This window comes from Oreochromis aureus, linkage group 4, assembly GCF_013358895.1.
Source record: "Oreochromis aureus strain Israel breed Guangdong linkage group 4, ZZ_aureus, whole genome shotgun sequence".
Taxonomy (NCBI): domain Eukaryota; kingdom Metazoa; phylum Chordata; class Actinopteri; order Cichliformes; family Cichlidae; genus Oreochromis; species Oreochromis aureus.
Window position 1 is genome coordinate 13,894,963 of NC_052945.1, and position 16,471 is coordinate 13,911,433.

General features: G+C 40.9%; 1 protein-coding gene and 1 long non-coding RNA gene across 2 annotated transcripts; one reads left to right on the forward strand and one right to left on the reverse strand.

Moving 5' to 3' along the window:
- Window positions 1-381: 381 nt before the first annotated feature.
- LOC116335691 (immunoglobulin lambda-1 light chain-like) lies at window positions 382-16,471 on the forward strand. The gene is made up of 4 exons (XM_039610867.1): window positions 382-427; window positions 522-844; window positions 15,114-15,147; window positions 15,958-16,471. The coding sequence occupies exons 1-4, from the start codon at window positions 388-390 to the stop codon at window positions 16,278-16,280; spliced, it is 720 nt and encodes a 239-aa protein (XP_039466801.1). The 5' UTR covers window positions 382-387; the 3' UTR covers window positions 16,281-16,471.
- Window positions 3,988-9,116, reverse strand: LOC120439798. The gene is made up of 3 exons (XR_005612776.1): window positions 9,106-9,116; window positions 4,464-4,466; window positions 3,988-4,195 (listed from the first exon to the last, which is right to left on the reverse strand). It is a non-coding gene; the product is annotated as an uncharacterized LOC120439798 (long non-coding RNA).

The following is a 16,471-nucleotide window of genomic DNA, read 5'->3' on the forward strand; positions in this document are numbered from 1 at the left end:
TTAAATTTTAGAGAGGGGCACACAATATCTAACAGTGTTCTCTAGACAGTGATAAATTTAAATTTAGCAAAATTTAAATCAAAGTTTAATTTCTGAATAAAGCACACGTTTAAGTATCAAATATAACAACTATAAATCCTGTCTCATGATATGGAGAGAGTAACCATTCCAAAATTAAAAACAACAATCAAACAAACAAACTAAAAAATGAACAGAGGGAAAAAAGAAGAAGAAGATGACAAGGCATTACTAACACCAGTGATAATAATAACAGTATTAGTAATACAGGCAAGACAAAAAGATTCCAATGCTCCTCCTCCTGTTAGTTGTATTAAATAGCTCTTCCACCATCGCCTCTCCACTCAGTTCTTAGTCCACACTGACAACATGCTGGTGACTCTCTGTGCTCTCATCACTACTCTAACATGTAAAGAGTCTAAAATATACTGAAGAATAGATCTCATGTTGCATTTAAATGTCAGTGTGTTTCTCGCGACTTCATGTCCTTTTGTTGTTTGCAGGTGTGAGTGGTGTGACGGTGCTGACACAGAAACCTCCTGTTTTATCAGTGAGGAAAGGAGAGACAGCCACCATGGACTGTAACCTGGGGACTGGTACTAACTATGCTGGTTGGTATAAACAGATTCCAGGAGGAGTTCCTCAGCATGTAGTGAGGTTTTATCATGGCTGGAGTTCTCAATACTATGGCCCTGGATTCTCTTCCCCAAAATTCACATGTACTCATCAGTCAACAAAAGATTATCGTTTGACCATCAAGAATGTGGAGGAGGGAGACTCTGCAGTCTATTACTGTCAGACATGGGACAGCTCTGCTAGTGAGAACGTATCACAGTGATTTACACTGTGACAAAAACCTCCTCACAGATACTTCTGCTTTTTGATGCTCTTTCACATGCTGATAAAAGACATCTCCAACAAACACACTGAAACCCCACCAGCTTCAAATACAGTGTTATTTTTTTATTATAATATATATCATTAAAATCATGAACAAAGCAAACAGGGGAATATTGACATGTTATTGAGTCACAACTACTCAAATAATCATATACAAAAAAGGAGACTGATAGTATATGCTGTTATCTATAAGTAATATAAATTTAATAGACTTCAGACTCAACTCTTTTTTTTTGTATGTCCCATCTGGCAATGAAGCAATCAGAATTATTTTCTGAAGGCCAACAGATTTATCTTCCCTAGTGGACCATTATGGCTTTTGCTCTCTCCTATCCCCTGGTAAAAGAAAGATGAAGAAAAGAGAAGGTGGGAAGAGGCTCAAGAGAAGGAGAGGGGAAGAAAAACAGAGAAAAGACACTGAAAATCTGTTGGATAACCTGCTGGGAACAAAACAAGCAAAAAGAGAACAACACAGTATGGAAACCACAGGAACAACCAACATAAGCATAAATAAGAGTAAATAATAAATAACTGAATGTTATTGAGCAGCACACAAGACCGACAAATCACGATATGTTTAGATGCAGCAGCCAACCAATGGTGTATGTCTGTGAGTACCTTTTTGTACAAACCTGTGTGCAAACAGGTATTCACCACCAGCATTATGCACCAGGATTAGTACAGGTGCATCCTGAGTTTTAGTAACAGTGGTGCTCATTTTCATCAGTTTGCACTAATATGTGTGTCAAGAGAAAATTGTACTTAGTAGTCAGTATAATCTTTTAATGATATAAGTTTGCATATGGTAGAATAGTGCATGTTGACCTTTTGATGACTTAGGCTGTTGGGTGGTGATGATGGGTTTTATCTCTTGCTTCTCTTATCACTACAATTCTTTTCACATCTCAGCTGAATAGTAAAGGATGTTTACACCTCACACTGACAACATGCTGGGGACTGTCTGCTCTCTCATCACTTCTCTAAAGTGTAAGACGTTCTTCTCATCTGTTTCATAGCCCATCTTTTTGGAGAAAGACATTTCACTCGTGTTTTTCTGTCTTTGTTGGCAGATGTTAATGCAGCGGAAGGTTTTCTCCACATACCTGCTGTTCACAAGGTTTCTCCAGGTCAAGAAGTTGTTCTCAGCTGCAACAGAGAGAAATGGTTGAATTATGTTAGATGGTGTAAAAAAATTCCTTGAGGAGTTCCTCAGTTTTGTCATTCTGGCAGCTCACTTGACTTTGGAACATGATCTCTATCACCAGAGGTGGGAAGTAACTAAGTACAAATACTTTGTTACTGTACTTAAGTAGAATTTATTTTTCAACTTTTTACTTTCACTCCCTACATTTTAACACAAATATCTGTACTTTTGACTCCTCATATTTTCAAACTGACTTGTTACTTTTGGTTCATTTGTAGTGTTTATGCTCAGGAGTCAAAATGGGCTGGAAGAAGTGCAGGTGTCTGTAAGTTATGTCTGTGTTACTTCAGAATCTAGCTAACTCTACAGAAGAGGAGCAGGCATGAAGGAAGTGACATTAAAGGAAGTATCAGGTGAAGGAAGTAACAGGTAATATCAAATTCAACTTTTTTATCAGCTCAACAAACATCAGCAAACACACATTCTCTTTGTGTGCAGTTTGTCACACAGTGTGTTACTAGCTAAAGGTCCAGCTGCTGTATTTCACAGGGACACAAAAGAAAAAAGAAAAGATAACTTCACTCAGAGATGGAGAAAGATATAATAAGACAGACAGAACAGGAAGAAGAGAGGTTAGATTTAAAGGTAAGGACTGCTCAGTGTTGCTTTAAAAAAGTGCTGATTTAAAGCTTACTCGTGATGTTATAATTTTAATCATATATTAGATTTGTATATGATATGTTTCAGTAAATGTAATAATAATAATATTTTATTAAACACCCTGCAAATTAAAACTAAGCAATATTAACTTTGTGTTATTGAAATATAGCATGAAAGTACTGGGTAGTTTTTGTTGGGTCTGTTCCCACAAACCCCGCTAATTCTAGAGACTTATTCATCATGAATGAAAACAAGACAGTCAGCGATCGATCGATTACTTGCGCAAGGGAGGCCTCGTCTATGTCCAGCATGGAAGTGACCCCCATGAGGGCCTCCTCTCGCTGGCTTTTATTGACAAACTTCAAACAATAGTTTACAAAACACCTCCCCTCGCAACCCCCTTTGGTTACAAAGACAAGGCACTGTATGTATGTATATGCAGGTGTGTGTGTGTGTGTGTGTGTGTGTGTGTGTGTGTGTGTGTGAGAGAGACCTCCTGCTGACCAAAGGGTCGTAAACGCAGGAAGCTTACATCAAAGGAAGTAGATCTTCCAGATAGGATGTATCTGCAATAAAACCTCCCCCAACACAAAGTGGTTAGAGGTGCTCAGGATCAAAGGAATGGCTTTGATAATACTGCTTGAACTAAGACTGTACAAATTTAAGAAACACAATGGCAACATTCAACAATTAGACCTAACATTTCCCCCCTTTTTGTCATTGTATATACTTAAATTTCAACTTATGCATCCTTTGTTTGGACAGTGTCAGTGTAGATTTCATTCATACACAACTCCTCTTCATTCACCTTCTATCGATGCAAAAGTTCACAGTTAATACATGTAAGCAGTTAACCTGCTTCTCATTGATCTCATACACAGTAAACTACATCCTATACGTAAGCAAATCAGTGTCAACAGTCCAAAAACAGGAATTAATATTTTCAAAAGAAGATGCCACCAAGGACCAGACATTCACCAAGTTATCCAGCCTTGTGGTGCATCTACTCCTGTCGTGCAATTCATTATGTATTCCTGCAAGTAAACAACTGAATGTAACAGTCAAACAAGAAGAATCAACATTCTCAAAAATCATATGTCACTACAATACAACTGTATACAGACATAGACATTCAAACACATCAGTTGACTTTATTGTTTGTCCATGTGGCTCTCAGCTAACTTCAAAGCTGTAGCCTGGTCAACACCCTTCTTTATGACTCCTATCAACCCCAAATCTTCTCACTGTAGGCATCCTGTGGGGTTAGAGTCAACTGGTAAATTATCCGCATTTACAACTTCTCCTGTCCTGTTGTCACCACAGGAAAACCTTTGTAAAGGAAATTGGATCAAGGTGTTTTGATCTTCTTGGCTCAAAACCTCAGCCAGCTTGATGTAGATGTAGATGATGTAGATGTAGACAAAGGGCTTCTCTGTTTGCATCCTTCTTGCAGAGGACACAAAGAATAGGTGACTTTGCTCAGATTTCATGGTAAATCTCCAACTTGGACTAATCCATTGCCCTTCATACACATAGGCAACTGGCCTGTTTCCAGTTTATTTAGCTGTTCAATGTCCTGCAGCAAGTCAGATAGTTGGAGTCGGACTAGCAGGTCTGTCTTACCAGAGCAGTTCACCTTCCCAGCTACTGGTGAATCAACCGTCAGGTTCAGAAGTTGAAAAGTTGGCAGTGTTCCAAGTATGTTTACTCCTGGATGTGTTGCTACGGCAACCAAACAAACTGTCTCGCTCTCAGTGATGCTATATGGCCACAGTCCAGAAGAATGTGTAGACAGTGGCATCACAAGCATAACCATTGGTCTCGTTCTTTATGTGAGCGGTTGTGTTCACAAACTGCCACCAATAGTTGGTTGAAAACCCCATGCAGGCACTGGGTGTGGTTTGCTCTGTCCCAGTGCGCTCCTGTCATCCCACTCTGGGTCCACAGGCACAAGAAGGCGCACAGCTGGTTTAAATCCTATCTCTCAGAAAGGGCTCAGTTTTTCTGTCACCATTGGGTACCTATGCCTCCTCCATTGCCCCTGTCTACCTCTGGTGTCCCCGAGGGTCTGATGCTGGGTCCCATGCTGTTCTCTTTATATTTGTTACCCTTGGGCCGAATCTTTGATAAATACAATTTCTCTTTTCACTTTTATGACGGATGACATTCAAATCTATTTTGAACTAGCTCAGAGGATGTCACGTGGAGAACGAATCATTGCAACATTTGTTTTCTGATTGTATGAATGAAGTTAAAACTGGTAACTGAGCAATTCTCTTATTCTAAATGAGAAGAAGACTGAAATTGTAATATTTGATAGTCCCTTCTCTCGGGCTGAATACCAACCCCCTGCACAATGATGTTTAGTGTTATCCTAAATATTGTGCCATTAATCTAATCACTTCAACTCTTAACTATTACAGTTTGGGCCCTTCCTGCTGACTACTGTTCCTTTCTGACACTGTGTGGGGACCTGGGTGTTGTCTTGGACAGTTCCTTGCTTTTCTAGTTTGTACAATTTCTACCCAAGTTGGACAAACATGTGTCCTCCGTAGTTAAATCGACAGCTCTTTCAATCAACTGACGTCTAATCTCTAAGGCCAAGCCGAAACATACTTGCAACATATCATACATGACCTGGAGAAACTTATCCATGCCACTTTTTGTTACATCGAGTTTAGATTATTGTAATTAAAGGCAGAGCCTTTATACTGGTCTCCATTCTGCCCTTATTCATAAACTGCAGCTTGTTTGCTGTGCAGAGTCGGCTCATGCGATCTCTTAACTGGAACTGGCAGGTTTGAGTCTATTACAGGCCCAGTTCTTTCCGTCACCTGCACTGGCATCTCCCTATTAAATTGACACTCCTCTCGCCACATTGATTTTAAACTTTTATTGCTCACTTTTAAAATCTCATAAACAACTCCAGGGTTTGTCCCTTGGGAGCTATCTTACTGGATCTCCTCAGTTTTATATCAATGGGAGAGCGCTTAGATCAGCTCCACCTGGCCAAATGCTCCTGGTGCAACCGAGATCTCGGCTCAAGACCAGAGGTGGCATAAAAGACAAATATCATGTGCAGGTTTTCCCCGCTAAATCGCATCACCTCCCTCTGGAATAACCTAAGCAATGTCACTCCACTCATTTTATCACCCTAGCTATTAGTGGCAGCTCTGATTCAATTCAATATTCTTAAACTGCTCGATTCAAAAACTTATCTGTTTAGCCTTTACAAGCACTCTTCCCCAGCTCTTAGAACCCACATCCTTAGTGTATTTGGAACTTAGTTTTTTATTACTCATCACAGTATGATTATAATGTTTTAACCTTCATTCATATTTTTCCACAACACAGGTTCATGTCTACTATGCCTGGTTATTATTCAGTAATCCTGTTATGTCACCTGCCTGTTAATCACATATCAAATCACATGATTAACCATCTTTAAATGTATTTTGTATTTTATGCTTTTATATTTGTATTTATTATTGCTCTTAACTCATTCTGTGAAGTTCACATTTGTGCATGCCTGTTCTTTTAAATGTGCTATATAAATACAAATTGTATTGTATTGTATTGTCAGTCAGTCTTGTCAGCTTTTGTCAGTCAGTTAGTTAGTTCCCCATTTATTTTAAAATTTTCACTCATTCACACAGTCATCCATTCTTTCTTTTTGCTGATTGTGGAATTTTATTGTCGCATTTTCATTTTCACCCACAGCAAAATAACGTCATTTCAAAAGGAAAAGAAAACTCCAAATTGGATTCCCTCTCTGAATCCTTTTTGACAGGGACTTGTTTTCTGATTGTCCCAAATAAGTGGCTTTCTCCTGAGCTCATTTTAATTTTTTGGAGAAACTCACTTTTGCAACAGTTTTCTCGACGACGAGTCGTATAGCGCTTCTGTTCTAATCGTGCATGCCTGCTCAAACAGAGATCATCAACCGAAACCTTCAGTGCACCATGAAAGTAACAAAATAAAAAAGAAAGGAAAGCAAAGGAAAGAAAGACCTTGTTAAGTCATGACACGTGTTCTTCATGCCAGGGGGATAAATCGTAACAACCCATTTGGCAGGCTCAACTTAGTAACAAAAGACAAATCAACAGCCAGTTTAATCTCAAACATTCATCCAATCAGCCACACACAACATACAGCATAACCCTGTTGTCTCATCACATAATAAGTTTCTTCTCATTTAACCAAAAAAATGTTTGCCGTGGTAAAACTTCTTCATACACCAGAAACTCACAATCAGCTCACTCAGTTAAAACCCCTCATCAGCATTCTGTTTTCCTCTATGATGCAGTCATCTCTCCTCCTATAATATTCAGTCCACTAGTCTATGTATCACTTTCATCTTACTAGTGACTTGGACAAGATGACAAACAGAATCTCATGCTTAAGATGCTGTCCAGTCTTCATGAGTATCATTTATTGTATATGCATGTAGGGTTAGTATGGTTGATGTATTTTCTGTATGTTTTGTGTTCCTCTCATCACATTTCATTAATCTCATCACTGCTTAAAACCACACATCTCTCTCTCTCTCTCTCTCTCTCTCTCTCTCTCTCTCTCTCTTTTAAACTATCCTTCTCTCATAAACAGAAAGTAGCATTATAGCTGTTTCAGGCTGAGAAACACCAAACACTCTTCGTGCTATCATTCACCACACAAATTATGTTATTTCTTTGTCCGCTGGGCAGGTGACCTGCAGAATCACGTCTGCCCCAGCTGGATGCCTTTTCACACACACCGTGACGTCAGACACGCTCACACTCACTTCTGCTTAGAGCACAATTTCACTTCATTCATCAACGATCCACACACCACGTGCTGCCCAATAAAACTTTGCAGTGTATTTCATCCTCTTTCAAGGCAGACTTAAACACCATATGGTTTTTTTTCTGTTGTATCAGGGATGGATATGTGGTTGCAACGTTTATGTTCACTTTCTTTCCTTTCTGTCTCCTCTCCTGCCTAGTCTGTTTTGGACTCAACGCTGCTCCTAATGCCTCTCCATACTCAGCCTTTAGTCTCTCCTCCACCTCTGCCTCTCACGCTCTTCTCTGGCTCTTTTTTTCTGCTAACATTCTTGCTCTTTCTAATGCTTTTCCACGGTGTTGTTCCACAACTTAGCGACTGCTAACTGCAATTCCTTCCTCTGCTTAGCTGTCCCTGTTTTACCTGCTGCACTTAGAGTTATTCTTTCTACAAGCATTTTACACTGAACTTCCACTAATATCCCTTCAAATACACCAACAACCTACATACTGCATGCTGCCCGGTGAATATTTCTCCATAAATTTTACATCCCCTTCTAAGGCAGACTTACACATTTTATTCTCACACAAGACAACAATCAGCCACACTCACGCAGACCACGTCTGGCCCGCACACACACAACATAGGCCTATCGCTTGCGTCTACACGCACAGCTAGCGCGCTCTGTTGAAAACTCTCAAACGCCCCATATGGCGGAGAATTCAACCGTCGGACACTCTCCAAACGCCCCAAATGGCGGAGATTCCGACCATCGGACACTCTCCAAACGCCCCAAATGGCGGAGATTCCGAACACTCCTCACGGCGGAGCTACCGAACCTAGGTTATCTCCACGCCCCACACGGCGGAGAAGCCTGCGTCTCTCTCACGCGGCTAGCGCGCTCCCGTACCTGCGATCAACGCAGGGTCACGTAGCCGCTCTCTAAGGCCTTCTGTACTTACTGTTCGTGTTGTTTCCGTTCATGGGAAGAGTCTCTGTATCCCGTCAATCGCCATCCATCCCGAGGGAGTTCAGACGCAAACTTCCGGCCTGGTGACAAGCATCAAGGCACCAGGGCTTTCCGTCAATCATCCCAGACGTTGCGGTGGCGTCCTCTCCCTCTCCTCGCGATGGAGGCAATGTGTTGGGCTCCGGCTCGGAGGACCAAATAAATGTTGGGTCTGTTCCCACAAACCCCGCTAATTCTAGAGACTTATTCATCATGAATGAAAACAAGACAGTCAGCGATCGATCGATTACTTGCGCAAGGGAGGCCTCGTCTATGTCCAGCATGGAAGTGACCCCCATGAGGGCCTCCTCTCGCTGGCTTTTATTGACAAACTTCAAACAATAGTTTACAAAACACCTCCCCTCGCAACCCCCTTTGGTTACAAAGACAAGGCACTGTATGTATGTATATGCAGGTGTGTGTGTGTGTGTGTGTGTGTGTGTGTGAGAGAGACCTCCTGCTGACCAAAGGGTCGTAAACGCAGGAAGCTTACATCAAAGGAAGTAGATCTTCCAGATAGGATGTATCTGCAATAAAACCTCCCCCAACACAAAGTGGTTAGAGGTGCTCAGGATCAAAGGAATGGCTTTGATAATACTGCTTGAACTAAGACTGTACAAATTTAAGAAACACAATGGCAACATTCAACAATTAGACCTAACAGTTTTGTTCAAGATAAACAGGTTGTCTTGCATTAATGTGGTGAATTCACAGTAAAACATTGTGTTGGACTGCTGCACAGTACCTCTGGTGCTCACTGTCAGAGGCAGGTACACCAAGTGTAGCTGAGATGAATTTGAATTTAAGATTTTGATGCTTAGGTTAACCCATTGCATTCCAACTTTATTGGACACTTAACTCTCTAGTATAAAGACAGTATAAGCAGTGTAGTGTCAGTGGAGGGGATGGGCATTATAGCTTGTGAAACTGATGGCATCTTGTTGAATTCAGTTGCGTAAATCCACAAAGAGCAGCAGGTCAGCTGATCACAGTCTGTATACTAAGAAAATCTACTGAAGCTCATATTAGAAATTATTGTACTGTGATTCTTTGAGTAAGTAGTATCAAGAGTGAATCAGAGTATTTTTTAACCCGGGTATCTTTACTTCTACTTAAGTAAAGAAAGTCTGTACTTTTGCCACCTCTGTCTATCCCGTTGAGACTCTCTCTTTACTTTGTTTCATATTCCAAATGTACAGGGATCAGCCCATTCCCCGAGTGAAGTACAATAAAAAGAAAGGTCAGGATGCATGAAACCAGTGAGGCCTCTACACCTTTCTTAGCCTAATGGCAGAGAACATAATGACGGCACTGGTTACAGAAAAATTTTAAACTACTGAAGGTTCCAGTGAGCACCGATGGGGCCATAATACAGAAGTGAAAAGAACATCATTTAACGATAAACTGGCCAAAACCAGGTGCTCCCTGGATGATTTTAGAGAGAAGAGTGAAAAGAATTATCAGATGACTTTTCCAAGAGCCAAGGATCACTTTTGGAGAGCTACATAAACGCTGTTGTAATGAAGTGCAGCAACAACACCAAATAGTCCAAAGAAAAACAAACACAGGATTTAGCTACATGGGCTTATATTTCCAGCTCATGCTCCGCAGCATCATCTACTAGGGCTGTTCGATATAATGATATATATCGGATGACGATATGAAAACGTCTATCGTTTCATATTATGCTATCATTTGTTTCGTGGTGTTTACTGTTTACAGCAATATTTTTTCATTGTTTTGGTGGTCACTGTAGAATTTCTTAAAGTTCTCTGTTTCTCTTATATTTAGTATAACCACACAACAGATGGACAAGCGACTGTTTTTATGTGTTGTCGTTAGCAACAACGATGGTAAAACCATCGCGTGGCTCCGCTGTCCGCTTGTTTAGTTTCCACATAAACCTTTGACAATAAAGCTGAAGATCCTGTTGAGATTTTTCAAAATAAACTGAATTACGTGAAATACTATGCAGAGTGTTTATGGACAAGAAACTAAAAAGATCCGTCAGGTGCTAAAAAACAAACCTTAAAACATGCCATGTAATAAATACTCGCAAAGAAAGCTAAATTGGTTCAGCCCAGTGGTGGGAATTTTGGCGAGGGGGAGAAGGGAGCCTTCTGTGAGAGTCTTGACAGCGAAATCAATATGGCGGCACCGGTAAGCATTAGCAGGAATGAAGTGGATTATTTACTTAGTCGTCCCTTTTCTTCTATGTCTTTGGAGGAAAAAGTGTAAGTGAAGAAAATGGGACCACATCATCCAAACAATTTTCAAATAACACGATGGGACAAACGACAGAATCATCAATTTTGTGTTACGTTGTTTCAATGACAGGACTGGCTAACGGCAAGTGTCAGTAGGAATTCACTTTACTGTTTCCCTGGCCTGCTTTTTGGAGGACACACAGCTTAGACTCAACAAGGAATTGTGGATTTGAAACATTTATCTGACTAAATTAGGTAACACGAATGCAGCACAAGTCAGATTGGAAATAGTGTAAAGCTATCAATGGTAACATCACCTGTCAACTGGATAAAGGACACTGCATTGCTATACAGAGACACAATGAGCTAGTAAAAAAAAAAAAAAAAACAAAAAACAAAAGAAAGAAAAAACAGGCATTCACTATCACAGATTGTGGACTGTATTAAATTTTGTGGGGCACACGAGCTAACTTTACGTGGATCAGACGAATCGCCGACTTCCGTTGCTTCTGGATGTCTGCTTTGCTGGGGGATGCACACTTTCTTTTCTTATCTTTTTTCATGCTTTTTTTTTTTTAATCTTGTCTTTCCCATTTGTTTCTTTAGCCGTCAGAGTTGTTGTCTGAAGGCCGACAAAGATACCCAACGGATTTACTTTACCAAGTGGACCATCAAGGCCTTGCCGTTTTGGTCCATTTGATCTTGTTATTATTTATTTTATTTTATTTTATTTTTAGTTGTTACAGACGGGACAGATATGGCTGGGGGATAGGAAAGGGAGAAAGAAAGATGAAGGAAAAGAAAAAACAGAGGGGAAGAGGGACAGTGAGAAAGGGCACTTAAAAGAAAAACAATCTCCCGGATCACCTGTTGAGAGAAAAAAAAGAAGGAAAACAAGCAAAAAAAGAGAGCAACATAATATACACAACACCATCGCATTAATCTAGCTAAGTGTAATACTGTGTTATTGTGCAGCACGCAGGACCAACAGCGCACAATGTGCTTTGAGGTAGCAGCTAAGAAAGGTGTAGTTTGTGTTTATGAACAGTGAACACCCATGTGCTGCACACCTGTGTGGATGAGTGCACTTGTATTCAAAAGGTTTCTCCATGTAATAATCTGCTACAGAGTGTAGAGAGCCATAGCCCTGTCACAGCCCTGTCACTCTGGCACAACTGAGCCGCAGGCCCAGAGGCCGTAGGCCTGAGGGTCTCCCACTCCCCAGAAGAGGCCCAACCGAGCCACGAGTGCCAGGCCCCGTCAAGCAGCCACTGGGAGTGAGCCGGTACATACCTGAGCGCCCAGCCCCGGACACCAAGAACCACCAACGCACTGACGCCTGAGGGCATCAGCCACCAGCAGGGAGTGTGGTGAGGGGAGATAGGCCTCCATACTTTGGGGGGCCTAGGATGTTCCCGGAGAGGTGGAGTCTAAGACCCGACCTGACATATAGACACAGACAAACAGGCACACACAGACACAAACGTGCATTCCCACCCTCATGCACAAATATACAGATACTCAGCACTCACCCAACGTAAAGACAGACACAAATACACATTGTACACACAATCATACTCCCCAAACATACTCTATACCCAAGGTCCAGGTACCCTCGCCCCCAGAGGGGGAAACCGCACCTAGACCCAGGAGATGTTACTCTTTCCCCTGGGGTGGAGCCAAGGAGACCGCCTCCGGCTCCGCAGCAGCAGGGAGGTCCGCATCCCAGACCCCAATCGGACAGCAAACACCTCCTCCCAGCCCCTCCGCCCCGATGGCTAACAGAAAACTGGGGTGTGTGCAGACCCCATACTTCCCTCCTCCCGCTCATAGTGTTGCTGCGTGTTGTTCTAAAGTGCATTTAAAACATGGGAGGGCATGGTGCTGCTGCCAGAGAGCAGCAGGTGTTAGCACGGCCCCTCCCGAGAACCCTCAATGTCTACATGAATTTAAAATTGAGAGGTGGGCAGCAGCGCCAGAGGTGAGGTTGAATACACAGACGTCCCATATGGAAAAGAAATAGTAAAAATTTATAAAAGACTTGCATAAGATGTGGGCTACTTCATATAGTGGGCTTATATTGATAGGTTTGTAGCTTAAACCTATTCGCTGGAACGTTGAAGGCAATGTGATCACACAGCAAGCAAGACCCGAGTAGGCAACATTCTTTATGTTTCACGTGCACGGGAGAGAACTGGACAGGCGCCGTTCCTTCGCTTGACCCCAGTTGTCCGTTCCCCCGTAACACTGCTCTTTTATTGTGGTTACATGAATATGCATAGGTTCATTAACATATGACATCTTATAGGTATACATGTGAACAAAGAATACCTTGTGTGTGTGTGAGCTGCTGACCAAAAGGGTCATAAAGCAGGAACAACATCCTAGGTCATAAAGAGGGTAACCTCCCCACACCCAATCTATGGTTCACCCTAGATAACACAGTGAAGCCATACAAAGGGCAGGAAGTTTTACCACATCAGACCTTCACAAGGATGTTTGCCTGTGATAAAACACTACAGCCCCCCACTCAGAACCTCGAGAATCTGGGGAGGGGAGAACAAAAGAATTCCTTTCAACACACAGTTAAAGTACAAATGGTAAGAATAAAAATGACAAACATTTAACAATTCACTCTAACATATATGATTTACTCATGAAAGTGTCCACTTTCTCATTACTTTCATATATTGTTTTAGTAAGTAGCCAAAACATACAAGTTTCATTTATATATTTTTTCAAGGGATCTTATATCTGTTTTCATTCTTGTATGCTTTTCATACAAGTTTCACACAAGACAGATACAAACTTTATAAGATTTATATATATCTTTTCCATATGGGGTTCTCTGGACACCATATAACGTGCCCACCCCCAGGCCCTATATGTATGTGCTATGAGAGTGTGAGTAATGTGGATGTCTAAGTTGTGTTTTTTGATGCTTGTTGATATTTTTATTCAAGATTCTTCAAAAACGGACCTCGGATCCTCTCAGAACCAGAAAGGAGAAGTTTTCCTACTCCATCAGGGCGACCGTGGCTCAGTCGTTGTGTCCTTGGGCAAGACACTTTACCCGACCGCCTACTGGTGTTGGCCAGAGGGGCCGATGGCGCGATATGGCAGCCTCGCTTCTGTCGGTCTGGGCAGGGCCTCTGTGGCTACAACTGTAGCTTGCCTCCACCAGTGTGTGAATGTGAGAGTGAATGAATAGTGGAATTGCAAAGCGCTTTGGGTGCCTTGAAAAGCGCTATATAAATGCAATCCATTATTATTATTATAGGTGAACTGAAGAAAAAGGTGACCGTCACAACCAGAGGCAGATGCAGCTGAAGCTACAGCAAGGCCACCCAGGATGAGGTGTGCTGACAATGTGTCAGTAGCAGTCACAGTGCTGTGACATAATGATGGAGCAGTCAAAGGCTCGCTTTGAGAAAGCACAGAACGATGGTGTTTTTTGACTTCAATGACAGGGTGATTAACATGTTTGCATCCCAGAAAACCCGACGATGTGATCTTCTCTTTAAATAAGGTAAGCCAGACCCCTCTCTTTCTCTCTCTATGCCCTTAAAATAGGTAACATGTGTGAGTAGAATAAAACAACGATTAGAATGGAATGTGCTTAGGTTTGCTCAGATACTAGGGGGCGGCTGGAGATCAGAAGAACAGGAAGTGATTCGTAAGCGTGTGTTTTCTTAGGATAACTTTGTCAACCCCTGTTTAAAGGACAATATTGGACTTTTATTCTCATAGAATTTCATGTGACCTTAAAGCTCTCCAGAATGAGATTATATTGCTGAACCCCGACCTCTGACATCCCAAATCAGTGGGTGTAGCTATAAACCTTGATGGGTAAGTGTATAGTTTGAGGAATTTATTGACAGTGGGGGTCTGCCTGCCACATAATGAGGAGTAAAAGCTGCCTCAGCTAAGTAAACAGGAAGAACAGTTACTAGTCTGGGGGAGGACAGTATAAGTTGGTCTCTACAGGATGTTTTAATTCCTCTCCCCTCATCAGTGACAGTCAGGAGGTTTTTGTACAGCCATGTATACAAACTGAATCACTGTGGTATGAATGAAAGCTCATCTCTTGACTTTCCTCTTCTTTGAAATGTATTTTACCCAGTTGTGAGCTCTAGTAACCTCCCTTGTCTCACTGTCACTCCTCCACACATGGAACAGTGACTCAGACTGTTGCCAAGACCTGAGTTATACTAAAGCTTTTAAGGATACCGAACAACATTTAATAACATTTCCACTCATTTGCAGCACTGTTTTGAAATATAAACAGTCTGATGAGGGAAATGAGATATTGACAGTGAAAGTTGGTGTCTGCAGGATGTTTCAGTTCCTCTCCCCTCATCAGTGACAGTCAGGAGGTTTTTGTACAGCCATGTATACAAACTGAATCACTGTGGTATTCGGACAAGGCACCAAGCTGATTTTAACAAGTAAGTGCTTTTTAAATGATCATAAAACAAGAGAGATTGTGCACAAATCTGCTGATGACTACTTAATTCAATATGTTTCTCTTTCAGCATCAGTTTTTATGATTTTGTACAACATGAAATAGTTTCAGGTTGTCTCATATACAGGAGACATGGATTCGTTATATGAAAAAAAAAAAAATGTGTAAAGGGGTCAAACTAATTTTTTATATTTTTATATAAATGTTGTTCACTGAAAATGATGTGAATTATGTTGTTGTTCACTCTTATTATTCCCATAATGTTTTAATTTATATTTAGGTTAATTTGAAAAACATACACAGGCATGTTTTCTCTTTCTTCTACTATTGAAGAAAGAGAAAACATGCCTGTGTATGATTTTCAAACATTAGTGACAGTGTTACTAATGTTCAAAATTACTTTTAAGTGATTAGAACCTGGCTGCACAGTTTTTTTAAATGAAAGAAAATTACTCACAGTAGCTGACATGTTATGCAGAAAATACGCTCTAGAATTAAATTGAAGATGTTTTACATGAAAACTTAAACAGTAACTAGTCATATTTTATTTTGGAAAAATTCAAAAAGAAATTCAAATGATACGTTGGATTGTTATTTCTATACTGTTTTGCAGATTTAAATTATTTTAAACATTAATATTGTTTCTTTTCAAATTTTATAACAATTATTATGTTTATTTCATAATGACTATTACTGATATCTTGCTTTCTGTTTTTATTACTTCTTTTATCATTATCTCCTTTCTTTTGATTTTTCTTTTTCTTTTCTCTGAATGTTCTTCATGTACTTTCAGCCTCCAGCCTCCCTCCTCCTGTCCTGACAGTCTTCCCTCCGTCCAGTGCTGAGCTCCAGTCCAACACAGCTTCTCTGGTCTGTCTGTCCAGTCAGTCTATGCCTTTTGCAGATGTGAGCTGGTTGGCTGGTGGGAGTCCAGTGAGCAGTGGGATCTCTACCAGCACTGCTGTTCAGAGACCAGACCAGACTTACCAAATCAGCAGCTCTCTGACCATCCAGACATCAGACTGGAACATGGATAAGGTTTATACATGTAAAGTGTCTTTGGGCTCGCAGACTTCAGAGAAAACCATCAAGAAGTCAGAATGTTCCACTGAATAGTCGAGGACCAGAATGTGCATTTAAAATCTGCTTCTTTACTGCTTGTGCTGTTTGCTCATTACAGTCTTTACATGTTAGAAATCAGAATAAAGCAAAGATTTAAGTCATGTATTCATTTGCTGGTTTTTGACAAGTATTTTCAGGAATTCATGTCTTGCATTAAATTAATAAAAGCATTGTTTTAAAAAAAA

Bases quoted from the DNA above. Each gene is read 5' to 3' on its own strand.
- LOC116335691 (XM_039610867.1), top strand. From the start codon at position 388: ATGCTGGTGACTCTCTGTGCTCTCATCACTACTCTAACAT. The intron at 845-15,113 runs GTATCACAGTGA...TGAATCACTGTG, and splicing joins ACAGCTCTGCTAGTGAGAAC to GTATTCGGACAAGGCACCAA. The intron at 15,148-15,957 runs GTAAGTGCTTTT...ATGTACTTTCAG, and splicing joins CACCAAGCTGATTTTAACAA to CCTCCAGCCTCCCTCCTCCT.